The following is a 27,308-nucleotide window of genomic DNA, read 5'->3' as shown; positions in this document are numbered from 1 at the left end:
GTCTGACCCCTTTGGGTGGATGGCCTTAGAACTGAAGCAGGACACCTGAGAACACTAGGGAAAGCTTGGGAGACACAGGGATGGGAGAAACAGACACAAGCCTGCAGAGGGACGTGGGGGTAGGGGGTCTGTGCTCTCTTCCAGGGCAGGTTACCCCAGGGTCCGCATTCACTCACCAGTTCAGATGGAATGTCAGTGCACAGGATCAGGGATTCCAGGCAGCCCAGGGTCGCAGCCCAGACAAAAGGGCCAAGGTGGGGGCAGGGCGGGATGGAATACCACACAGCGAACCTGGCAGCACAATCTGAAGGAGCCCGCACCCCTCCGCAGGAATCCTCAGACCTGCCTGGAGGCCAGAGTCTGACCCCTTTGGGTGGATGGCCTTAGAACAGGAGCAGGACACCTGAGAACACTAGGGAAATCTTGGAAGACACAGGGACGGGAGAAACAGACACAAGCCTGCAGAGGGAAGTGGGGGTAGGGGGTCTGTGCTCTCTTCCAGGGCAGGTTGCCCCAGGGTCCGCATTCACTCACCAGTTCAGATGGAATGTCAGTGCACAGGATCAGGGATTCCAGGCAGCCCAGGGTTGCAGCCCAGAAAAAAGGGCCAAGGTGGGGGCAGGGCGGGATGGAATACCACACAGCGAACCTGGCAGCACAATCTGAAGGAGCCCGCACCCCTCCGCAGGAATCCTCAGACCTGCCTGGAGGCCAGAGTCTGACCCCTTTGGGTGGATGGCCTTAGAACTAGAGCAGGACACCTGAGAACAACTAAGAAAATATCACTGGAGCTACTGTGTTGAGAGGTCAGCGAGGTATGAAAGTGCATCTCCAGAAGTCGTCATCAGGACTGCAGTGTCCCAAAGAATGATGGATCCTCTGGCAGACTGTCAGGTCCCCTTACAGGCCAAGCAGCTCTCAGACAAAGGCCTACCCTGCCCCAGGCAGGCCAGTGTAGGAGGGGACCTCCCACGGGCCTGGGTGCACTCAATTCCAGGTCCCCAGAGCCCAAACAGGCTGAGCTGTGGGATTTTGTGGCCCCAAAGATGGGAGGATGAGGCAGGGGGGGGGGATTCTGGGTGCAAGCCGGGAAGGGACAGGAAGAGAGAGGCAGTATCTGGGGAGAATAACCCCTGCAGGAAGAGCAGGAAGTGTGCTGGTGGCAGGGGGAGTTGTGGAGTGTCTGTTGTCCCTCTCCGGGCAGCTGCCGCGGTTCGGGCACTCACTCCTCACTCACCCCAAAGAATGATGGATCCTCTGGCAGACTGTCAGGTCCCCTTGCAGGCCAAGCAGCTCTCAGACAAAGGCCTACCTTGCCCCGGGCAGTCAAATGAAGGAGGGGACCTCCCACCGGCCTGGGTGCACTCAATTCCAGGTCCCCAGAGCCCAAACAGGCTGAGCTGTGGGATTTTGTGGCCCCAAAGACGGGAGGATGAGGCAGGGGGAGGGGGGGAGGATTCTGGGTGCAAGCTGGGAAGGGACAGGAAGAGAGAGCTCTCCTGAGGTTTGAGATGAGACAAATGATGGATTTCATGGAGTTAGGACACAAATTGGACAGTCAGGATGACCTGAATGAGAAATAACTAATGTACTAATCATTTCCCTCATTTTTCTGATATATTCTTCTTTGTCTGTAGCACCTGGACTGGATTATAGTGGCGGGTTTTGTTCTTCCCATGAAGTTGTGTATCTGGATGGAAAACCATGACATCTGGAGCAGGCATTTCAGAAGACCCGGAGCGGCTTTCAGCATCGTCAGGAGAACCTGAGAAGGATGCTGAGGGCACAGAACTTGTCCTAGTTAGGGTATCTACTGCTGGAAAGAGACACCATGACCATAAAGGAAAACCATTTAGTTGAGTGGCTTACATTTTCAGAGGTGTAGCCTATTATCACCGTGGTGCAACATGGCAGTATGCAGGAAGACATGGTGTTGGAGAAGGAGCTAAGACTTCTGTGTCTTTGCTTACAGGCAGCAGGAAGTAGTCTGTCTCGCTGAGCATGGCTTGAGCATATATGAGACCTCAAAGTCCACTTCCACAGTGACACCTTCATCCAGCAAGGCCACATCCAGTCTACAAGGCCACTCCCTTAGGGGACCATTTTCTTTCAAACCACCACATTCCATTCCCTGACCCCCAAAGGTTTATAGCCATATTATAATGCTAAAATGCATTCAGTCCAACTTCAGAAGTCCCCATAGTCTATTAATCTCAACAATGTTTAAAAATCCAAAGTTCAAAGCCTCTTCCGAGATTCATGCCATCTCTTAACTATATAATTCCCTGTAAAATCAAAATCAAAAAGCAGATCACATACTTCCAACATATAATGGCACAGGATAACATTACTATTCCAAAACATAGGGAAGGGAGCATAGTGAAGAAATACTGGACCAAAGCAAGACCAAAAACCAATTGGGCAAACTTCAAACTCTGCATCTCCATGTCTGATGTCAAAATGCTCTTGAGATCTCCAACTTCTTTTGGCTTTGTTGACTGAAACACACTTCGTTCTCTTGGGCTGGTTCCAGTGCCTGTAAAAAGTTTTCCTTGGCAGCTATCTCATGGTTCTGTTATCTCTAACATCTTGGAGTCTCCAAGGCAATTCAGGCTTCACCTTCACAGTTTCATGCAATGGCCTCTCTGGGCCTCCATTCAGAGTCACCCCTGAAACATGCCTGGTCTCAGTGGCTTTTCTTAGTCTTAGAGTCAAATTCCATAACCTGTTTCTTCCATCCTTAACTGCAGAACCACATGGACGAAGCAGCCAAGTTCTGCTGGTTGCTTGGGCTGGAACATGCCCCCGCCCCCGTTCAATTACATCCCACTAGCTTTCTGGTTTTCATGGTTTCTTATGTTTACTACCTAAGCCTGGCTGTTCTGGAGCTTGCTCTGTAGACCAGGCTAGCCTTAAACTCAAAGATCCACCTGCCTCTGCCTCTGCAGTGCTAGGATTAAAGGTGTATGCCACCACATCTGGCTCCAAAGTTTTCTGTAATTCTTTTACACAAATTGGAATTATAGCTGAGTAGATCCCTTTATTCCATTTCTTAATATGTATATTTTATCTCCTTGAACATGGGATTTAGCTCCATTCTACTTCCTGGTGCTCCTTTTCTCCTCTCCATTCTCTTTGGGGGCCATTTTCTTTCAAACCACCACAGAGCTGAAGAATTTCCCTCTGAAGAACGTATGGCATAAGTTCATCAGAAACATGAGCATTTGAATTCTTCAGGCATTTGAATCTTGGTTTAAGTAAAATATACACTGAAGAAAAATTAAACTCTGAAATAGAAAACATGTATCATTTAACATCCTGACATAAATTTAGAAAAACAAATCTGGTAATTTATTTTGCAAACCTTATAGCTTCTTATGTAGGAACTGCATAATTCTGAAGACTAGGTAAGATCCCAAATATGAAACCACTTTGTTGGAAATATATCTAGAACAGTCCGGGAAGTTCTGCGAATGGAAAAGTGGCACTAAGTGCCATTGTCCTGCTTACAGACTACTTCGGGAACTTGGTGACACTCAAAGATTATGGCTATATTGACTGAAATAAAAGTTAGATTGCAGTCATGTGTACAACCTACTAACTTCTCTTCCCCTAAAAGATTCTACACTATTTCCAAGTTCCTACTATCCAGATTTCCAATGTCAGGATCGTTGAGGCTTGTAGTCTCACTAAGTAGATAAACTTGTCCAGAGAATGCTATATTTGCGACATCATGAACCCCATTCTCTTTTCTAACAGTGAGGTGAAATCAGGTGATTTGGAAGAGGGGAGCTGCACTGCACCTCTGCTAAACACAGTTACTCAGTCACTGTCCTTGAGTCTTTCGCACTTTCCCCAGGCATTGCTTCTTATCGGCATCCTGTCCTCATCTGTTCCTGTGGGACCATCCCTCCGATGCTTCCTTCTCTATTTTATCCCTTTCACCGTGTTGAGTTAGGGAAAATATGCAGGTATCCCTGTTATTCCTGACTGGGGAAACAAGCAGAGCGCTCTGAAGACTGACTTTCTCTGCCTTGTGGTAGTAAGAACCAGAGAGTGCTGCTGTCTTCAGGATTATACAGTGAGATTTCAGCTGACAAATCAGAAGGTCCGCCCACCAGAAATATGCATTCTGGTGGAGACAAGCCCAGACACAAGGCTCTGGGGACACTGCCTTTGAATGGTGGCTGTTCCTGCTGGGACTCCCTTGTGAAGCCTGGCGCTCTGCTTCTGCAGTGGGACTCATCCCAGAGCTTCAGCAGTGTATTAGTCCATTAGTGGGCACAGTTTCTCACATGCACTGGTGTACTGGGTGACTTTTCCACCCCACTGTGGGACCCTTGTGAGAAAGGAACCTGTAGATGGAGTTTTTCCGTTGGGACAGCCAGCTCCCCAAAAACCACACAGAGACTTATTAATTATAAATGCCTGGCTGATAGGTTACTAACTAGTTCTTTCAACTTAAACTAACCCATATTTCTTTTCTATCCTCTACCACATGGTGGTACCTTTTTCAGAATGCCACGTTCGTCTCCTGCTTCCTCTGCATCTGGCTGGTGACTCCGTCCTCTTTCTTCCCGGCATTCTCTCAGTCTGGCTCTCCTGCCTAACCTCTTCTTTCCTACTTATTCCTAGTTATTGGCCAGTTGGCTCTTTATTAAACCAGTGAGAAAAAGACATCTTCACGGTGTACAACAGGATTCTAACACAGCAGGAACCAGAAACCATGTGGGACATGTCCAAGGTTCAGCTTCAAAACACACTGAGACATTCTGACAAAAACTGTGATATTAAAGAGAAAAAACTACACTCAGCCCAGGTACATAGTGGGGATGAGGCTGACCTCTTTTGGAAGTCAATGCCAGGGAATACTCAGATATAGCTGCCTACCAGGCAGGAAAATAAACAAAAAAAAATGGTTGTCTGCCCTCATATGTGCAATTTCAGATGGAACTCATAAACTAAAATCCATCATTATTGGAAGAGCTAAGGTACCCAAAAGTGTAAAAGAGACACAAGTACGTTATCTGTGGTATATAAATCTAGTAAAGATGTTCATGAGAGAATTGTTTTCCGAGTGTTTTTTTTTCAAAAACGTTGTTCCAGAGGTTTATCATTTTCAATGTAATGTTCTAACACCTCATGAAGACAACTCAGGACTTTGTTACTTCTGGACAGCTGTCCAGTTCACCCTTCTGCTGAACCATTAGCCAGTGAGGATGATAGAATAAAATGCTCATTCTTTCTTGCTAATACTTCAATTTTGATTCAGCCAGAGCTGCAAATGACTTTTAGGTTTTGGATGGAAACAACTTGAAGAGAGTCTTGTAAAAGAAATAGAAGATGAACAGGATAAAAGAGAAAAGGGAATTTTTACATTGTAAAATCTACAATGTGAAAAGTGCATTTTGATTTTATTATTTGTGTTTTTTAAAACTTACCAATTTTATTTTATGTGCATTGGTGTTTTGTCTGCATGTTATGTCTGTGTAAAGGTGTCAGATCTTGGAGTTACAGACATTTGTGAGCTGCCATGTGGTTGCTGGGAATTGAACGTGTGTCCTCTGGAAGAACAGTCAATGATCTTAACCACTGAGCCATCTCGCCAGTCCCAAAAGTGCAATTTTTAGCTGGGCAAAAAGTTGGGGTAAAGTAAAACAAATAGCATTAGCAAATGCATGGGGAAAATCTTTACAAACAGAACTTGTCCTGACTTTCAAGGGTTAGAAGACGGGGACTGCAGAGAAATTTTTGAGGAAGGTGCAGAGTTAGGAAGCTAGCTGGATGACAGGGCATAAAGTGGAGGTGATAAAGAAAAAGGTTGTTTCCCCAAGACCAAAGGTGAGATAACCAAGAAAGCTGTTCAAAGAGGGAGCTGAAAAGCAGACTGTTGAATTCTACTGTGAAAGACAGTCTGGACTACCTTCTCCACCTGAGGGGCATCGCCGCTCTACGCACTACATGCTATGGTATGGTTCACAAGTAGGGCAAGGGGCTGGAGATTGAAACACACACACAGAGAGAGAGAGAGAGAGAGAGAGAGAGAGAGAGAGAGAGAGAGAGAGAGAGAGGAAGAGAGAGAGAGAGAGAGAGAGAGAGAGAGAGAGAGAGAGAGAGAGAGAGAGAGAGAGAGACAGAAACAGAGAGAAACAGAGAGAGAGACAGAGACAGAGAGAGACAGAGACACGGGTAGCACCAAAAATTCCCCAGCAATGCCCCAAGAACGCCCACTTTATTGTGTTCCAGGACAGCTTCTATAGGGTCTCCTTGACCAATGGACACACCCTAGCTCTCAGCTGCAAGCCCACCAGAAACCACTCCCCCCCATCAGGAACTCCTGAGGATCTCATGTCAGAGCAGCTGCAAAACAAGTTGTTTGCTCAGAGCAGCTGCAAGCATAGGAAAACAAGCTGTTTACTCTGGCAGGCAGGGGGTCACAGGAAATTCAGGCTCTGGGGGTCCACAGTCCCCAACAGCAAAGACTGTTTCACACTAAAAGAGATGCAACAAAATACAGCTAAGAAAGAACTCGAGAGTAAAATGCATAGGAAATGTGGTAGAGTTTTGAAAAACAGGCCTCATAATATTAATGATACTTCCAATATGTCTTCAACTTCTGGTTCTAGTAATTAGATTAAGTAAAGATAACTGTAATTATATGATGCAAACGTACTGTTAATTGACATCATTTTTTGGGTTTTTTTTGGTTTTGGGGTTTTTTTTTTTTTTTTTTTTTTTTTTTGGTTTTTCGAGACAGGGTTTCTCTGTGGCTTTGGAGCCTGTCCTGGAACTAGCTCTTGTAGACCAGGCTGGTCTCGAACTCACAGAGATCCGCCTGCCTCTGCCTCCCGAGTGCTGGGATTAAAGGTGCGCCACCACCGCCCGGCCTTTGACATCATTTTTTAATCAAACACATTTTTCATATCAATGCCCATTATATATTGGTTTGAAAATAATAAATTTACATTTAAGTAAATTAAGTATTTCTTTAAGTTTGTATTTACAAAGACAGGAATTTGAATAATGAGGAACTATCATCCTAAATTATCTAAATTGTAACAGCTATGCAAAAAGCATTAGCTCAAATTCTGCCATGTAGTTGACTAGTAGAGCATTTAGCATGCACCAAGGCCTCAGTTTCATTCTCTAGAATTAAAAAAAAAAGTATGCTACATAAAACATAAAAGCTGTTGTATGCATCCCAGGCTGGGAATGGGAGACCTGTGTCAAGAAAAAAAATGAACCAAAACCAATTTAAGCTGTAATACCATTCTCAATAGACCTGCTTTGTAAAACACAAAAAGCAACCAGATGAGCCAGGCAGTAGTGGTGCATGCCTTTAATTCCAGCATTGGGGAGGCAGAGGCAGGTGGATCTCTGAGTTTGAGGACAGCTTTGTCTACAGAGTGAGTGTCAGGACAGCCTGTACACATAGAAACCCTGTCTCGAAAAAAAAAAAAAAGAAAAAACGAAGAAAAAGTGATCAGATGTGGTCTCTGTCCAGTGTTCTGTGCCTTTAAAGCACAAAACTGAGATTATATCAAAAATTTTGCAAAAGGAACCAGCAAATGTAGAAATATGAAAGGCTATAGGTACAGAAACACATTTCTATTAAAAAAGGAAATGGCTTCCAAACAAGGAATTTGTATGGTGAATTAGTTTGTCCCTAAAGTAAAGAAGAGTTGAAAAGTTAGAGATCAGGACAAATCTGGAAAGTTAGTATACATCACAAGAACATAGTTTAAACAGACATGAAGTTTGTGTCTTTTACTGCTGTTTGACCAGGGCTTTACTATGTAGACCTGGCTGACCTTCAGTTCACAAATATCTGTGTGCCTCTGCTTCCTGGGTACCGGTACTTAAAGGCTTTTACCTGGTGAATATAAAATGCTTTCAGAACAAAGATGGTATGCTGTCAAGATAATGCCCTGTAGTTCCTACAGAGTTTGACAGGTTTTTAGGTACTTTTAAACACTCAAGATTTATTTTTAAAATCTGTTTTATAATTTTTTTTCCTGTTATACAGCTGGATTTTAAACTGTTCTTTGAGATCAGGTACCTGATCTGGGTGTTCAGCAACCATATGTAAGAGACCTAAGGACAAAGGGGATTAGAAGACACATAATACGCTGGCCCTTACCCTCCAAGTGGCCTTTGCTATATTCTTGCTGTGACTCAAAGGTCAGCTATGTCCCAGGGGAATCTGGACAATGAGACACCTCTGTGGGTGTTACAGCTACAGTAAGACACCTATCCTCTGACTGTTGAGGCCGTGGAGACCGAGGTGGACTCTGCATTCTACAGAGGAGGGGGTCATTACAGAGGGAAAGCCACGAGGTCACCAAGACCCTGATCCATCCCACTCGGTGACATACGGAAAACTAAATGAGCAAAGGGCACCCCCAAGCCCCTAAAGGAACTCAAGGAGCCTAATGGGCCATAATCATTTCTAGCCACCTACATAGTCTTAACATCCAATAGGAAAGTACAACCAAAGATAATTAAAATACTACAAAGTAGGGGCTGAAGAGATGGCTCAGCAGTTAAGATCACTGGCTGCTCTTCAGGTGAGCCGGGTTCAATCCCTACTATTCACAAGGCAGTTCACAACCATCTTAACTCCAGCCTCAGGGGATCTGGTGCTGTCTTCTGGCCTCCTCAGGCCCTGCAAGCACACAGTGCACAGGGAAACACACACTCCTCTTTAGCTGGTTGTTTACTCTTGATTTTTTGGGGAGTTCCGCCACCAAGCAAGCTCCCATAAGGAGACTTATTCTTATAAACATCTGGGCTTGTTTCTAGCCAGCTTTCTGTAACTTAAATGACCCCGTCTACCTCCTGCCTCTGGGTTTTTCCTTTTCTTACTTCTGTGCATCTTACTTTCACTCTTAGTGGCTGGCCGTGTGGCCGTGTGGCCGGGAGGCCGGGTGGCCGTGTGGCCGGGTGGCCAGGTGGCCGTGTGGCTGGGTGGCTCCTCGTGTCCTCCTCTCCTTGTTCCCTGCTCCTTCCTCTCCACGTTCTCCTTCTATTTATCCTCTCTGCTTGCCAGCCCCACCTATCCTTTCTCCTGCCTTGCTATTGGCTATTCAGCTCTTTATTAGACCATAAGGTATTTTAGTCAGGCAAAGTAACAGTTTTACAAAGTTAAACAAATGCAACATAAAAAAATGCAACACGTCTTTGCATCATTAATACAAATATTCCACAGCATAAACAAATGTACCACATGTTAAGGTAATATTCTACAACACCCTCCCCCCTTCATAGCTTCAGTTTACCATGTCCACGTGACCCACACCCACACAGCTATCTGGAGAGACAGAAGTCTCTTCAGTGCTCCTAAAATCTCATTTAAGAATGCCACTGAGATTTTGACCTCACTACAAGTCCTCTGGTTTTTACTCATGGTGGCAAGGCCCACTAAAAGGATCACTCTGATATTTTGGGTAATAACAAGCTTGTTTGATCAACAAGTCAAACAGGCAGCTTGGCCTCCAAGCGTGTTAGTTCTCAATACGCTCCTTTGTCCTAATCTATTTCATCCAGCCACACATTTGGGAATCCAAGCACTCCAAATTCACACTGACTCTCTCATTGTCTTGGGAATTCTTCAGGCTTCATGACCCATTTCGAAAGCTGGTTCCACCTGTGGTCAGTCCAGTTCTGGAATCTTCTCTACATATCTGCATCAGTCCCTACTCCCAAGGCTTGGGGAACACTGTAGAAGAGGGAATGAGAAGAGGGAATGGGAAGACTGTAAACCCCTGCCCAGCACACAGTAACTATGCTGAGGGAAGACGGACAAGACCTCCACGTGAGAGACTCAGCTGTCTACCTGCGCAAACACCGTAACTGGTGGACAGAAGAGGGTGGAGGCAGAGGGTTGCAAAGGTGGCCACTGTCTTAATATTCATTTTAGGCTCCCTCAACCCATAGGTTTTTTTGTTTTTTTTTTTTTTTTTTTTTTTACTGTTTTTACTTTTGTTTTGAGACAGGGTTTCTCTGTGTAGCCTTGGCTGTCCCTGTTCTGTAGAACAGGCTGGCTGGCCTCAAAAATCACAAAAATACTCCTGCCTCTGCTTCCCAAATTCTGGAATTAAAGGCATGTGCCACCACTACACAGCTCAGTTAATAAAGCTTTATAACAGCCTGGCTGTCATTTTGAGTAACACTCACCAAGTGTGTAAAGCTCTTAAAATTATCTCCATAAACCTGATGTAGCTGGAGGCTGCGCTTCCATTTCCCAGCTGCCCTACCCTGAATATACAACACAGAAACTTGTATATTTACAAGCATTTTGGCTAATGGCTCAGGCTTCTTACTGGATATATACATATATTCTCATTTTTATTAGTTTATATTTTACCGTGAGGCTTGTAGCTTGTTACCTCCCATCTTGCTCCCCTGGCAGCTAGTTACATCTCCCTGACTGTGCCTTCTTTTCCTAGTGACTGTTTGGATTTCCCACCTGGCTCTATTTTGTCTAGCTATTGGCCAAATCAGATTCTTTATTAACCAATGGTAATAAAACATATTCACATCATAGATGGGTATCCCCCATTAGCCTGACACTCTTGCTCTTTCAGAAAGGTTAAAGGGGATAATCCTGTGGTTCTACACCTTTCTGATGCTGCAACCCTTTAATACCGTTCCTCATGACTATCAACCATAAAATTGTTTTGTTGCTACTTCATAACTGTAATTTTGCAACTGCTATAAATTATAATGTAATTATTTAACATGCATAATATCTGTGACCCCCATGGGGTATAGTTGGAAGTTTCTGTCCCACCTGGTCCCGCAGCTGTTCAGTCCCAAAGAAACACAGAGGCTTAAACTGTTTGGCCTATTAGCTCAGGCTTACTATTAACTAGCTCTTACAACTTAATCTATAATTTTATTTATGTTAGCCATGTGGCTAGGTACCTTTTCTCAGTAAGGCATTCTCATCTTGCTTCCTCTACATCTGGCTGGTGACTATGTTTCTGCCTTTCTTCTTCCCAGAATTCTAGTGTGGTTTCCCTGCCTATACTTCCTTCCTGGCTACTGCAATCAGAGTTTTGTTAAACCAATACAAGTGACAAATCTTTACAGTGTACAACAGCATTATCCCATAGCATCACAGGCTGAGAACTGCTGAGTTAACCTAAGTGATTGCTTATTCATTGCACTGACTCAAGACTCCACATTTTTGGCTTACCTACTTCCCAATTGACTTACAAGATCTTACTTTCCTGTGAGTGCTCAGCCCTAAATGGGACATCTGTTGTCACACCCCACCAACGTTCAGGGAACATCATGAAACGGGATGGGAAGAAAGAGCTGAAGGATGGGAAGGAGGGCTGTAAAATGCTGTCTTCTGGATGTGCCTCACTCTGTACCCACTGCAGCTGTGGCTAGCTGCATAAGGTAATGATAGTCTGGTGTGGATGTCTTTCTGTATATGTGATGCTTCTATTGTTTAATGAATAAAGTTCTTTTGGCCAATGGCTTAGCAGAGTAAAGTCAGGTGGGAAATCATACGGGGGGGGGGGAGGGAGGGAGAGAAGACAGAGTCAAAGAGATGCCATGTAGCTGCTGAAGGAGGCTATGCTGGAACCTTAGGAATCTTACCGGTAGGCCACAGCCTTGTGGTGATACACAAATTAATAGAAATGGGTTAATTCAAGATATAAGAGCTAGCTAGAAATATGCCTGAGCTACTGGCTAAACAGTGTTGTAATTAATATGGTTTCTGTGTGATTTCATGTCTGGGTGGCAAGGAAATGATTGAGCAGACTCCGATTTATTGAAAGATAAACACCCCTATAATTTCTATCCCAAGCCCACCTTCTAAAACGTAATGCTTACTGCTGAGTAATTTTGCCCTTGCTATCTCTGCACCATTAATGATCAATGGCTGTATCAAGACCATTATTAGATTCCTTCCTGGGAACCAGTTTTGCAAAACAAAAATATCCTGTCTTTAAGAAGCCTGATAGCTACTAAGAGTCGTATAATGAAAATCATTACTTTTGCATACTAATTTAAAACATTAAAAAACAAAACAAAACAAAACTTCACAGGAACACAGCATCCTAAACAGAACTGTAAACATTTATACTGCTATAAAAAGGAAAAGAATAATTTTTGCAGGCCCTTCATCATGTCAGCCTCACGCTGCTCACACAGAACAGTTCAACCCTGGAAAACAACACCCTGCTTCAACCAAGCAAAAGCTACCTTAGTTAGAACCTGCACAAAGAAAGAGCAGTTTGAAACATATCAACGCAAAAGCCCTCAATGAAGACTCATATATACTTGTGTTTCCTGGGAGATATTTATTATAAACCTTTCAAACATTTTCAACAGGGAAAGACAATTCCTAATTTCTTTAGGATCTGTTTTCTGTTTCTGAGGAATCACCAGAACTTCCACCCAGAAACATGTCTCTAGAGCACTATGAACCTTTGACAGGGGAAGAAAGTCTCGGTTTCTGGAAAGGTACACTGTAACCAACATACCCATTTAACCTGTAAAATGCTGGGCTCACCTGTGGACTCTACCTTAGGATTTCCTATGCCTCTGGCTCCCCTTTTTTCTGAGGTCACGTTATATGCCAATGAGTACTCCTGCCAAAATACTCAGAGGGGTATTGCAATGGTAGAACTAGACTGCCCAGGACTTCCCGGCCAGTGTCTTTCAAAAAGATGCAACTTAAAATCAGTTTTGCTGACCTTCAATGGTCTCCCAGCTGAACAACTAGCCCTTCTTCTTTGGCTCAAGGGCCTCAGGAGCCCAAACTCTCCCGCTAAAAGTCACAAATAAAAAAGTCCCTATATTCCCAAGACTGCTGGAATACTAGAATCAGCACAGCACCCAAACCATACTGTAGTCAAACAATAAAGCAGGTGCACCCAAAAACAGAATGAAAAGTGGCTCTGAGTGGGTTACTTCAAAGAACTTGAGTTCTTCCTTCTAGAGACTGAACTTTTTAGTTTTAAGCTACTTTTTCACCTCTAAATCTCCCTTAAAATAAGTTTTACTTTTTCTTTATATTAGTTACCAGCAAAATACACCAAATGGGCAAAGAATACCAGCTCTGGATAACAACTTCTGACAACTTCTGCCAAAACTGGGGCAAAAAGAAACCGCACTGTTTCTAGCCAGTGTGAGTCCTCTGATGACTTGTCAGGCGGGAGCTCCGAGAGAAGCTTTCTCCGCATTCAGAGCATTTATACGGTCTTTCTCCCGTGTGGGTTCTCAGGTGGCGAATCCGGTTGGAACTGTGAGAGAAACTGTCTCCACACTCATGGCAGGTGTAGGGTTTCTCTCCTGTGTGAATTCTCTGGTGCCTGATTAAGTTGGATCTATGAGAGAAGTTTTCCCCACAAAGGGGACACTTATACGGTTTTTCTCCCGTGTGTGTTCTCTGATGGCGGGTAAGGTGCATGCCCTGCTGGAAACTTTTCCCACAAGTTGAACATTCAAAGAGTTTCTTCTCCACTCTGTGGGCTCCGGGGTTTGTAAGAAAGGGGGCACTGTCGTTCATTCCTTGCCCGCACTCGGGGAAAGGGTCGAGCCTCTCTTTCTCGTGGGTTCTCTCGTGAATGACAAGGTGTGAGCTCCGAGAGAAACTCTTCCCGCACTCCCGGCACCGGTAGGGCCTCTCTCCAGTGTGGATCCTCTGGTGCCGGAGCAGGTTGGAACTGTGGGCGAAGATCTCCCCGCACTCGGGGCACTTGTAGGGCTTCTCCCCAGTGTGCGTCCTCTGGTGTCTGTGGAGGTTGGAGTTGCAGGAAAAGCTTTTCCCACAAACGTTGCACTGGTAGGGCTTCTCCCCGGTGTGGGTGCGCTGGTGGCGGGTGAGGTGGGTGTTCTGACTGAAGCATTTCCCACATTCAAGGCACTTATAGGCTTCCTCTCCGTGTGTTCTGTGCAGCGACAGGAAATGTGGGTGCCCACCAAAGACCTCACCACACTCCACATCCATGCAGAGCTTTTCTGCTGCATGTATTCTCCGGTGCCTAATGAGGTTGGAGTTATTAGAGAAATTCTTGCCACACAAAGGACACAAATGGAGCTTCTTGGGCAGTTCCTTTGGCTGCGCCAGTCCTCTATAACTTGTGGTTCCCACTAAGGGCTCCTCTATTTTGTCCCCTGGGGGACATTCCCAATGTCCTTTTTCTCTGTCATCAGGTCTTCCCTGCTCAGGACTCCAGGGCACCTCCCTTTTGGCCTGGCCAGGCAGCAGTACTGGAGGATGGGGACTTTCGGGAGAGACAGACGCACCTCTTCCTTCTGAGTTCTCAAATTTTTCTACCCCTAGGAAGAGAGAAAAAAACCTCTAGATTATTTTACAATGGAAAAGAGAAATCTCTACAGGCCTTTCACAGGAGAGGCCCTGAGAACAGAATGAGCTCAGTTTCCCCGTCCCTGTCTGGAAAGCATGCCAGAGAAACATGGGGCTCAGACGAGTCTCAGAACCCTCTGCAGGCCCTACCCTGCTTTCCAGCTAGCTTTAACCCCTCGGGTATGGATCAAGGCTGAGACTAGACAGAGTGTACCCAGTAAGTCCAAGAGTTAGGACCTCCTCAAATGTACAGTCTCCACTCCTCACGTGCCTTGCTAAGTGTGCAGGAGACAATACAGCTGTCCCCAGTGTGCTGCACTGGCCGTGTACTCGGATCCCCAAATGTCATACACTGTGGGAGCCGTTTGTCTTCACTTCTCACCTGGGACTAGGTCTCTGGGGCTCCCGCCTCCCTTGTAGCTTGGCACACTAGGGTCCCACGGCTTCCCTCCTTGCTCCGCCTGGGTGCTTAAGGCCTCCTGACCAGGAATGCAAGACTCTGTGCACAATGAAAGAAACATCACCACATTCTTCACCACGCAGAGAAAAGAGTCTTGTTTCCTGCCAGCAGCAGAGAAACCAGCTCTAACTCTGACACATATTAGTCAGGAAATACAACAAACCATTCTCAGTAGCTATGCTACAGGAAAAAGAAATTAGAGAAGACTATGGGGTTTTAAATATTTTCAAAGAACTTGAATTTGTTTAATGAGAATATACAATTTGTAATTCAAGTACCTATAAAATAAACACGGGATGACCACTTGATATTCAACTCACTTTAGTGAAAGTGTGGCTTTTTAGATAGCGCTAAACTAAACTGTAAAACTCTAGAAGAAAACGTGAAGTCAGTTAGAAAAGAACCCAAGTTCTTAGAAGATCATGAAATTAAAACCTGTAAATCTTCCTGGGCTGTGCTAAAAAGAAAAGCAAACAGCTCACTCGGGCTCCAGCAGGAGCTCATTTCCAACAAGCCAGTCTCTGCCGTCAGTTGGCACAGCAGCAGAAAGGGACGCAAAGCCCAGAGGGGCTCTCAGTGCAGGAACGCAAAAGCGGCAACGCTGCCCGGGCAGTGAGTGAGCGCGAAGCTCTAACAGCTATGAACATGGTGCGTGGGAAACCTGCTGTGTGAGGTCTCCCTGGTGTGTGCTGCATCATACTGCACACAACACGGCTTAGTTAGACTGCCTTCAACTTCTTTTTCTCCTGAGACAGGGTTTCTGTGTAGCCCCGGCTGTCCTAAAACTTGCTCTGTAGACTATGCAGGCCTCAAATTCACAGAGATCCGACTACCTCTGCCTCTGGGGTGCTGGGATTAAAGTAATGCACCACCACCGCCCAGCACCTCCAACTTTTTATTATGAGAAATTGTATCTACACAGGAAAGCGGAGGAACTATATAATACTCACATATAGCCCACCGATATTCGACTAACAGTTTGTCTATTTTATTGGCATCATTTTTAGCCTGTGCACAATTGTTCAGCACACACTTTAATTAATACATTATCTAGCCTACTTTGTGTATACATTGTGTATACATTGTTCCAAATTTACAAGCCCCGCCCCTTCCTGGACTTTCACAGGCTAGGAGAGCTAATAAACTGGCATACTAATGCCAGGGCCCTGGACTTTGTCTTTGTAAGACGTCTAGAAATACCAATAGAGCGCAGAGGGCGTAGATGCTGGATAGAGCGTAGAGCACTCAACATGTGAGGTGGGCCTGTGGTCACTGGATACACCTGGGCTGCCCCTGGAAGCTCTCTACAGCTCAGACTCTACCTCCAGCCCCAGCAACAGACACACAGTCTAAGGATGCCAGTCGGTCTCTCAACTGTGCCACGTGGCAGATGTTTCACTGACCACAGCATGAGAAACTTTAGAGCCAAAGGGAAGTGGGGAATCTCTTGACAAAACTCAGAGCTCATGGCCAGGAGGAATGTGTGTCCACTCTGGTCACACACGTCAGCATCCCAAAAAGAGAAGCACTTACCTAGCGTGCCCACGTTCTCATAACTATCTTGCACCACGTCCCTTGAGAGAGCTCTCTTACTAGGATCCTGATGGCCCCACTCCTGAGAGATATACACCGCCATGTCCTCGAAGTTCTCGGGCAACTGAAAGAACACAAGATCTCCTTTAGCATCACATGCAACAAGGACAATTCAAGCAGAGTTACGGTTCAAGGCGGGGAATCAGGAGTGCCAAGGATACATGTCACGGGGGAGGAAGGGTCCCAGGCCTCTAAGTGATGGGTTGAAAAGACATAGAAGCTAAGGGAGGTATCTGATGAGAAAGAAAAGATCCTCCTAGTAGCCAAGGGGCACCTCCCACCCCAAAAAGAGAGGAGAAAAGGAGGGTTCTAGGGAGAGGCAATGAGACTTCCACATCACCTGGGAAGCAGTCATATCCTTATCTTCCATGTTCCCTTCAGGAGGAAAGAAGGAGAGCCAGGGAGCAGATAATGCTGAAGATGACAGAAAGCACAATGAGAACAGTAACACTGGATCTTGGCAACCCGCAGATTATTACAATACAATATGCATTCCCCAGCACCCAGCCCCCGCTTTTAGGTTGACATTAAACAAAAGGTAGCAAAAGGTGTAATGATGTGATCTAAACTAATGGGGCGGCCTTCCATCCCAGCCAACAGTGCTCTAACCACACACATCCCCACATCAGTCATCTAGCTATAAACTGCCAGTTCTCCGCACAAAGGGGCTTTACTAAGAGAGTCCCCTTTTCCTCCCACCCACCCCTCACAGAACCCACACCACCACTCTTGGGTTTTTCAAACCACATCTGAGAACCTTAACTTCAGAAACTCTTTCTCCTTGGCACCTCTACTCCATTCTACTAAGGTCAGAGGCAACCCCAAAGCCCCTCCTCCCTCCCACCTGCCCAGATAACTGCCCCTCACCCCTCTCCTTTACAGCCTGGGGGTCCCTTTGGGGGCTGGGGTCTAGCAGCTCCTGCAGCCTGGGGCCAGGGCTTCGCTCAGTCTCCATGGGCTCCAGCTTGAAGCTCGGTGACTCTCCTGCTGTTTCCAATGGCAAAGGCTCCTCCAAAAGCACTTCTGCTCCCCGCCCTTGGTTTGTGACCTGGGAACCAACCCACATCACTCATCATCACAATGGGGCTGACAGAAACGGAAATTAGTACAGGATTCTCAGGACAAGCCTTCAGAAGAGAACCACAGACCATCCCTTTGGTCTTCGCCAAGAGGATGCTTAATGCAAGGCTTTTCAGATTGTATGTGACAGAGAAAATAGGGGAGGGACAGAAGCGAGAAAAAATGAGGGTCTACTGCCAGAGCACAGCTCAATATACTCTTCTGAAACACCTCACTTCTGCTCGCTCGCTCTCTCCTCCTTTTCCTGGGTGCTTCCATTCACTACTAGGTAAGAGTATTTATCAGGCAGTGACCACAAAGCCTAGTGTTTAGCTGTTTTTCAAAGTTCGATTAACAGAGATCCAACTCTGCATCGGAGACTTTTGCCTAAGATACACTGGGTATTAACCATTAAGTATAAGCCTGGGGTGGTGGCATGTCTGTGGTAATCCCCGAACTAGGGAGGTTGAAGCAGGAGGTCTGCCTCGAGTTTAAGCTTGGGTTTTACATAGCTAGGATCTGCCTTTTGAAAGAGCAAAGCAAAGCGTGACGGCACACACCTGTAACCTTAGAACTCAGAATTTTGGGAAACAGAAGCTGAAGGATCGCCACTGGTCCAGAGCCAAGCTGAGCTACACAGTGAGTCAGTCAGCTTGGGCTACATAAGACCCTGTCACACACACAAAAAAAATCTCAAAGCAGTGGCAGCAGCGTCAAACAAGCTTGACATACTGCTTGATATACTTTCTCCTGATCCTCAAAACTGTTCCCAGACAATACTTTAGCATCCTCATTTTATCAACAGAAAAACAGGACCAAAAAGATTAAGTAGTCTGCTCAAAGTCGCAAAGTACTAACGACAGGACTAACTATGCGACGCCCACACTCTGAAATAAAGTCCTCGTCACTGCCCACTACCGTCATATGGGAAAAATCTGGAAGGAAAATGTTCCAGATAAACCACGAAAATCCCTCTTCCTCATGTAACGTCCACTCAGGGCAATCAAGTATATTCGACTACAAAACTAGACTAGCACAATGTTTCCTTCTTCCCGGTTAAACTACGGATAAAACAGCTCTTTCTGTCACCTGTTGTCTCAGTTTCCCAAGTTCTCTCTGCATGCGCTCCACAAGGGTTACTGCTTCTTCGCCGCTCTCTGGGCGCAGCTCCTGCACCCTGCTCTGAATCTCTTGGGGAAGGATAGTCAGGAACTGTTCCAGCACCAAGAGCTCCAGTATCTGCTCCTTGGTGCGCATCTCCGGTCGCAGCCACCCATGGCAAAGCTCCTGAAGCTGGCTCAGGGCCTCTCTGGGACCAGAGGCCTCTTGAAAGCGGAACCGCCGAAAACGCAGGTGGGAGACCTCTGGGCTGGGCTCTGGGTCCGGCGGGGGTACCTCCTGGTTCCAGGTGCAGTCCTCCTCCAGCTTCACGATCAGGAGCCCTTCCGGCTCCTGGGAGCCCGGGCAGGCAGCCATGGTCATGTCCCCAGAGCGCCTAGGTCCCGAAAGCAGCTACGTCGTCCGCCCAGGTTCCGCACAACGGCAGAGCAAGACTGCAGCAGCCGAGGGGGCCCGGGCTCCAAATCCCGCCCGAAGAACCCAGGTCGAATCTTGGCACTAGCCCTGCAGCGTCTTCACCTGACCGGCTTCTCGGGCCCGCACAGAACTTAGCCCTCGGTGCCCGTGGCGGAAGTTCCAGCGCGCGAGTTAGGCGTCATAAGCCAATGGCCGCCGGGCAAGACGGACTTCCGATTTACGTTTGGCTTCCTCGGTCTCCCATTGGGTCGGGTCTCGCCACTTACTCACTGCCGACCAAGAAGAAGGGAAATTTTGCATTAAAGAGCCGGAGGAGAAAGTGTCCACCTGTGGATGGGAGGCGGGGCTACAGAGTGGGCGTGGCTGCCAGATGGAAAGCCGTAGGAGTGGGAATCCCTGGGTGGGTCTGGCCGGAGACGACCCGGGTCAGATTTTCTTAGGAAGTTTTCCAAAAGGTAAGTTCCTAAACCACGCTTGAACCAGAATCCAGCTGTGTTAGAGTGTCATGTTGGGGCCCAGAAATGCCGGTCGCAACACCCCACAGAACTAAGGCCTGCAGCAGACATCGCTGCACGCCGCTTACTGGGCTCGAGCTGTGCGGCGACTGCCGGGAAATGTAGTCCATTGAACGCCCTTGTTTGTTTCTGCGCCTGCGGTGTGGATCAAGCATCCCCTGAGTTTCAGCTAGCAAGTAAATCATATCTAGATGCCTGTGCGTTAGCCTCCCTTTGAGCGGTGGACTCTAGTCCTCCAACTTTAGGCAGCTGGTCGACCCAGAAGAACGCGCTGAGTATGACTTGTTCTCTCGCCATTCTCCCAGCGCAGATCTAATGGCCGAGCTCTGAGAGAGCAAGATCGCCGATTGTAACTGAGGGAAGATGCGAAGGAAACACCAGGGCGGACCCCCTTCTCTTTTGAAGAGAGAACTGCCCAGGCCTAAGACTGGCGCGTGTCTGTGACAGCTAACGAAGTCCGCAGATCTTAGGAGTGTGCCGCGAAAACCTGTACTCGCTTACTGAAAACATGCTTACATGAAATAGGACTTTCACGATATTGAATGAAATAGGTTTTATTATAAGTCCTGTGATTGTGGCATCGAGAATCAGTTAATAAGTCTCTTGCCCAAGATCACACAGCTAGCCTATCGCGAAAGCTTAGACCATGGAACTAAAGATTTGTTTTGGATAACTCTGTGTAGAATCCTGAGCCCTCGGTTCACCACAGGTACAAAGGCCCACAAGGCTGCCAGGGCAAATGCTTATCCAGACGCTAAGTAGCACATGAGCAGGTATAGGTTCATTCAGAAAAACCTTGTTAAGGCTTGTGAGGTTGAGCTAGAGAGATGGTTCAGCAGTTAAGACTTAAACTTCCCTTCCAGGGGACCTGGGTTCTGTTCCCAGCAATCACGTGCTTTCTGTAGCTTTAGTTCCCGGGGATCTGACACCCTCTTCTGGCCTCCCAGGGCACTGGTGCACGACAGGCATCTCTATGCAGTTGCAGCCCAAACTGAAAGGTTAATGACCTAAAAGCTTTGGACAGGAAAGCGGACTTGGCTGATAACACCTGTGGACTGTTAGGAGCCAGGAAGCTTCTGTTAAGATCAGTTGCCAACCTGTTTTAGTATTTACTGTAAGCCCCTTCACGAGCGACCAGGCCCCTCCCCCAAGGACTGCCAACTGCCAGGTTCTACCCATAGAACTTTCTAACTGTCTCAACTACTAGACCCTGCCTAAAGAGTAAAAAGCCCAACTCTGGACTTGAAATTCTACCAATATAAACACTGGAAAGCTTCACCCTGAAAAGTTCCATCACCCCCTCCCCAAAAAACTCTATAACCCTGCCTTCCGCTTAGTTCTCTGCTGCTTCTTACCCAAGCAGAGGCAGCCACTGGAGCGAAACTAAGACTTAATACTGTGTGGCAGGACTGAAATTCCGAAAAAGAGACCAGGAGAGGTTACTGGTGAAAATTCAGCCCAGTTGCCTAGGAGTCCAAGAAAGTGTTAGAAAGGTCCCAGAACGCGAAAGTTTAAGTAGCTGAGGGTCACAAGTTATGAGGGTCTAAGGAAGCGTCATCTGAGGATGTGGAAGCTTAAGTGAGTTCTGAGGGTCCCAGAAAGTGTTGTGTAAATGAAAGTTCTGAAGGGGAAACTATTTCATCTTTCTTTCGCCTCTATGCTGTTGTTAAGCCTATATTTAATAGCTGAGCCAGACACTTGCATGGTTCACCAGCAGGTTGCCAAAAGGAGATAGTCGTCCCTGTAACAACTAAATTGATTTCTAAAACACGTCCCTTATTTCTTTCTCTATGATCAAACTAGAGATCACTGTCGATGTTGTCCAGAGGTAAGCTGCCCTTAGAAGTCCTATAAAAGATTAGATCTGACAACTTCAGACAGACCTTCAAAATCATAAGAAACAACCTGATGCCTCCGACCAGTGGATCCCTTCTTAACCTCTCCTCTCCTCCTTTTCTTAATCCTACTAGTTGCAACCTGCTATAAACTTCTTGTCTAGATTACTTCAGTAGCCTATTCAAAAGATTTCTAACCAGACTTTAACCAGTTACTATTACAGGATGACTAGCCACTAGCTATGGAGCTAGAGACCTGCAGCACCCGGTTACATCCAGACAATGAAGATCAGGATTGCCCCCAAGAACCTTGATGCCCCAATTCAACAGGAAGTAGTCTAATGATCACACCTCCCCTTTCCAACTCCTGGTTGTTTATTAATGAACAAAAAAGGGAAAATGTGGGGTAAAAAGGTCAGCCAAAGAAACCCACCCTGACCCTGAAGCTAGAACCAGTGAAAGAAACACACTTTAACTCTGAAACCAGAACCAAAGAAACACACCTTGACCCTGAAACCAGAGCCAAATCTATCCCTGACCAACTTGAATACTAAACCAACCAATCCTTGAGCAGAAAACCAACCAGTCCTTGAGCAAGAAACCTAGCCAATCTGAGCTTGTCCAAGATCAAGGGGATTGAAATCTGACCATGATGAAAATCTTCACCCTGGAAAAACTCTGCCCTTAAGAAGCCCCATATAAACCCTGTATCTGTTCAGTTTGGTGCTGCCTTTTTCCACCATGGCAAGGCAGTTACCCTCCTGGGTTCTTTCCTCCTAATGAATCTCTTGAATGAGGAAGGGGCATTAAAGCTAAATTTGATTGCAAAAGAGAAAAAATCTAGGTCCTTTCAGGTCAGGCGCCAGGTATAGAGGCTAGAGGTTTTCTAAGAGGCATTCCAAGAAAAATGAGAGGGTACAGAAGATAAATTCCCATGGATGAGAGAGAAGGGAAATGCCATTGCAACCTGTATTTGTGGTTGTCCCCAGGATTCAGGGAGGACCAAAAGAGGACCAAGCTATTCAATGAGTCATCAGCACACTCACTGGGGGTCAGGATTTAGCCTGTCTAAGCCAGGGGAGAGACTTGGCACCTGGTACCAGGGCTTTCATAGAGGCCAGAAGGTGAGGACAAAAACTAAGTTCTAAGAAAGAGGCCTTATCAATAGAAAACAGTAGGGAATGGGGTCACAAAAGTCACGAGGCCTTAAGCTGCTATGGGATCACAGGCAGTTCCAAAGGGAAGATGAGAGAAGAGGGCAGAAAGGGATTAATAGCCCAGCAGGGCCTAAGAAAACCTCAAGACGACAGCTCCAAGAGTTAGGGAACTGGAATGAAGAGGATCAGCCATAGCCTTAAAAACTGTGACTGGGGGTACCTCCATCTCCGAGAGTATACGAGGGATGCCGGACACTCAACAGTCACTTCCTCAGACTCAGAAATATTTACACTGATCAAAGGGGAAACTTAAGTAATTGCTGCTGGTGGGTGGGGTGCTGAGTGACCGGTGAGCTGGGCGGTGAGTCTGTTGTGGGTCTACTAGAGGTGAGGGAGGAACAGGGTCCCAGTGCAGCTGAGGCCTACGAAGGAAAAGGCAGGCACAAGGAGAGGCTAATGCAGGTTTGGGCACCAAATGTAAGCATTACAGCTCAGCTAGAAAGGCATTCTGACAATCAGGAACCAAAGAAAACCACAAAGTCACACCACACAACAAACCTCACACAAGAGATTTATTGGTAGGGAAAAAACCAGGAGGCTGGCTGTAAGCATTGCAGCTCAGGTGGAAAGGGATCCTGGAAGTCAGGAGCCAGAGTTCCACAAAGTCACTGTGAGTGCAGCGACAGCCCTGCTCCAGGGAAAGGCTTCCCCAACTTGACAACCCTGCCCAGGCAGGGGAGCTGTAGTGGCATTTTATTTGTATTTTAATAAAGAAAACTTTATAGTCAGACTATATTCCTTCCTGACTCCAGATTCACACCTGTGCCCATTGTCTAATCCAGACATTCAAGCTATCATTTTGTTTTGGTCATTTAAAAAGATTTTCATTATCTGTATTGCTACAACACGTGTAGGAGGTGCCTGTGCAGACCAGAAGAGAACATGGCTTCTCTTAGAGCAGGAGTTACAGGCATTGAGAAGCTGCCCAACATTAGTGCTGCAAACCAGACGCAGGTCCTTTGAAAAAAGGGCTGAAATACTGGAACACGGTCCAAGAAGGGAGTCATACAAGGAGTTTTCTGAGTGCTTGTGAGAAAACTCCAACAAACTAAGACAAGAATCTTGGGACCTCACTGTCTTCTGAAACATGGAATTGTTCTTGGATTATTTCAAAGGCTAAGAGACCAGTTCCCAGTCCCTACCCAGGGTTCTGAACAAGAAAACTTCTCAGGAGCGGGGATAGATTTCTTTTTTTTTTTGGGGGGGGGGGGTAGATTTCTATAATAACTTCACACAGTATCTGATGGCCATTTTCTTTATTTCTTCTTTAATTCTAATTCTCTTGTTCTTCCTAATTGTCTATAATTTCTTAGCTCTAATTTTCTGTCCCAATTCTATCATTATTATTCTACATTTTTAATTCTTCTACATTCTTATTCCTCTACATTCTACATTCTTATTCTTCCAATCATATTGTTAAGTATTTTTCCTTACATGACCAACCTCTCCGCCAATGCAAATAATTCCAATCAGACCAAGTCAGACCGAATTAAAAGATACCCAGGTTTAATGGCTGCCAGCACTCCCTGATGGCTCTGGGAAAACATGGAGAGGGGAAGAGGGAAAAGGGGAGACCACTGGGAACCGGGACACCATGCGTTCATTCTCTGGGGGGCAGTTTAAATAGCCTATGGGAGTGGTCTTGATCTTCCTTGGGGAGGGGTTACCATTTGGTGGGCTTTCTTGACCCTCCCTAGGGAGGGTTCACTGTTTGGCAGGCTTTCTCGGAGGTGAAGTTTGAAACAAGGCAACTCCCAGGGGAGGGAGCTTGGAGTGGAGTTTTTCCACCCAACACTCCAAAAAATGGATGCCAGGGGACTAAGGTGAAGCCCCCTAACTAACACTAATTTCTTCTGCTGTCACAAATTCCCAAGCATGTGTGTATAGATAGATGGATGATAGATAGATAGATAGATAGATAGATAGATAGATAGATAGATAGATAGATAGATAGATGATAGATAATAGCCATTAGCAACTTGTCAGTAATTTCAAAACTAAAAGGGAAATTCTCGGGGACATGGCATTCTTTGAAGGTACACAGCAAAACTTATCAGATAGTTTGTAGCCATCCTCAGCTGCAGCTGTGAGAAGGTACTGGCTATCTCTTAAAGGGGCCGCTACAGGTTACAAAGGGAAGAGACTAAACCAATGAGATATCTAAGGAAGAGGCAAAGAATACATTACTATTTTACATTTCTTAAGTGTGATTAATAATATCTGGACATAGTCAGTTACTAGCCTTTCTTAGCACCTGAATCTCAGGACCTACACAAAGTTAGTCAGGCTACTAAATCTAAAATCTTATGTCAAAAACAGGTATAGAATGTTAGTTGCTGTTTTGAATCAGAGCAGGGAGGTGCTGATGAAGGAAGCTTAGGCGACATGGGTGCTGTTGATCTCTTGAAGGACCAGACACCTGCACTGCTGTCCTAGTTCACTGTAAATCCTCCAAAGAGCTTAGATCCTACAAGGCCAGACACCTGCAACTTCCTAAATAAAGCCTGTGAAAGCTCTGTTTGTAATCTGTCCAGAAGGACACATGTCTGGCCAACTTGCTCTGTCAGTAAGGCTAATGATAGAGAACAGGCTTCTAAGATTCTCACTGTAGTGTGGAGAACACAGTGTAGAGAAAAGCCATCTTTCTGACCATCCACAAATATGTGTGCCCATAATGGATGGATATATGATGTAGGAAGGTTCTTCTTTCTATGTGTTGCTTTCATTGCTTAAATAAAGAGACTGCCTTGGCTTTTTGATAGGACAGCAGCTTAGATAGACGGAGTAGACAGCATAGAATGCTGGGCGAAAGGAGGCAGAGGCAGAGAACCACTATGAAGTCACCAGAGTCAGACATGCTGAATCTTTCCTGGTAAGCTACGGCCTCGTGGTTCTACACAGATTATTAGATATAGGTTAAAACAAGATGTGAGAGTTAGCCAATAAAAGGCTAGAACTATTGGGCCAGGCAGTGTTTAATTAATACAATTTCCATGTGATTATTTCGGGTATAAACTAGCCGGGTGGTGGGGACAGGGCCCGCCGCACCACATTACTATAGATATATATATATTTGAAAATTTGTAACAGCAGAAGCAATTACACCTTACTTGAGAACACATGGTAATGGGGATATGTCACAGCTGTTATTGCACAAGTGAAATTACAGATGAGAGCAAAAGTCTTCAGAGTCAGTGGCCCTCCCGGCCTTGCGGGCAGGGTTCCTCCATCTAAGAATAATTTCTCTGGTGGGTTGACATCAGCTGCTATAAGCTGTAATTACATCGTGGTCTACAGTAGCTCGTGACAAGCGCTCCTGACAGGTTATACATTCACACCCCTCCTGTGTGAAGCTGATAGGAATGAGTTTCCTTCAGATTGTCTGTTACAGCTGACTGCTATTATTCGCCTTTATGGGAAAACATGCTTTTGGCATGTTTGGCTTTCTGTTGACTCAGTAACAGGTATGTTTAAATACCATCTTTTATCTTGATGTTTTGGAGGACAGGCTATGTATTCCTTTTGAGGCTCAGATAATTACAAATGACTTAAAGACTATCTTTTGGAGCTGGTGAGATGACCCAGGAGTTAAGAGCACGTGCGACTCTTCCAGAGGAACCAAGTCTGATCCAAGCACCTGCATGGAGCAATTCATAACCACCTGTACCTCTAGCTCCAGGGGATCCACAGCCTCTTGGCCTCTCTTTGAGCATCCCAACACAGAGAATATGCACATAGACAATCACACATGTAGAAATAAAATATTTCAAAAGACTATATTTTTCTTACTGTAAAAGAAATACAAGATTGTACTTTTGATGTTTTTATAAATCCAAAAGCAGGGCTGCAGATCTATCTGAATGAGCATTCTTCCTTCATATGCATAAGACCCCGGGTTTGATCCTCTGCATTGCAAACTATGAAACATCTGGTGCCCAGGACTGGAGCTATGCCTTACTGGGGACTGAGAGCCGAGGGTGGATCTTTTAGTAGATCCTGAGTTAGGTTTAGATTTATTGTTGACACCAAATAAGATCGCTCGTCTGGTTTCAGAAGGTCAAGAAAGAAAAGCTCATTGTGCAACCCTAAACTGGGCATCTGTATCAACTCCAACATAGCTTAGAGAACTTTGTGGGAGAGAGGAAGAAAGAGTGGAAGAGTCGGAGGGCGGGGAGGAGTACTGGGAAATGCTGTCTCCTGGTCAGGACACGCCCAATGCACTCACGAACTCACTGCAGCTGTGGTCACTTGTACAAGACCCAAACAAGATCATGTCAACATGCTTAGTCAACCTTCCAGTAGGCAGCACCACCTAGACTCAGTAAGTTAAGGGGAGGGGGGAGAGGAAAAGGAGGGGGGAGAACAAGAGGACAAGGGAGGGAGAGAGTTGAAGACAGAAGGTTGATGTATTGAGGGTGTTGGGAAATACTATTTTAAGGTGTGTGACTTTTGTTTATGCTATATTTGTTTAACTCTGTGAAGCTGTGATTCTTTGCCTGTCTAAAACACCTGAAGGTCTAATAAAGAGCTGAACAGCCAATAGCGAGGCAGGAGCAAGGATAGGAGGGCCTGGCAGGCAAAGCATATGAATAGAAGGAGAACTGAGTGTCCCAGACTGCCCCTGGAGAGGTAAGCCTTTGGGTTCCCAGTTAGAGGGTTCAGCTCTCTAGGACCTTGTCCTGGGAGGAACATCCTGTTGCCTCACCCCAACCCACCAGGCCATGGAGAATCCAAGCAGCCTCCACACACCCACTACCATCT

The 27,308-nt window shown here is 46.0% G+C and overlaps 1 protein-coding gene across 1 annotated transcript; it reads right to left on the bottom strand.

The window, feature by feature from the left end:
• Positions 1-12,300: 12,300 nt before the first annotated feature.
• Znf263 (zinc finger protein 263) lies at positions 12,301-19,151 on the bottom strand. Its single transcript, XM_038328749.1, has 6 exons — positions 18,534-19,151; positions 17,253-17,433; positions 16,726-16,799; positions 16,326-16,449; positions 14,715-14,831; positions 12,301-14,304 (listed from the first exon to the last, which is right to left on the bottom strand). Exons 1-6 carry the CDS (start codon positions 18,924-18,926, stop codon positions 13,142-13,144), a joined length of 2,052 nt encoding a protein of 683 aa, XP_038184677.1. The 5' UTR covers positions 18,927-19,151; the 3' UTR covers positions 12,301-13,141.
• Positions 19,152-27,308: the final 8,157 nt, after the last annotated feature.

The sequence above is a fragment of the Arvicola amphibius genome, chromosome 4, assembly GCF_903992535.2.
Source record: "Arvicola amphibius chromosome 4, mArvAmp1.2, whole genome shotgun sequence".
Lineage (NCBI taxonomy): Eukaryota > Metazoa > Chordata > Mammalia > Rodentia > Cricetidae > Arvicola > Arvicola amphibius.
The sequence above is the reverse complement of the archived record's forward strand: the minus strand, read 5'-3'. Positions and strand labels throughout refer to the sequence as shown.

What these genes read in the sequence shown, in the direction of transcription:
- Znf263 (XM_038328749.1), bottom strand. Translation starts at nt 18,926, where the DNA reads ATGACCATGGCTGCCTGCCCGGGCTCCCAGGAGCCGGAAGGGCTCCTG. An exon ending in TTGGGAAACTGAGACAACAG is followed by an intron (nt 17,434 to 18,533) that starts GTGACAGAAAGA and finishes GTTGGTTCCCAG; the next exon opens with GTCACAAACCAAGGGCGGGG. An exon ending in CCCCAGAGACCTAGTCCCAG is followed by an intron (nt 14,305 to 14,714) that starts GTGAGAAGTGAA and finishes CTCTCTTCCTAG; the next exon opens with GGGTAGAAAAATTTGAGAAC.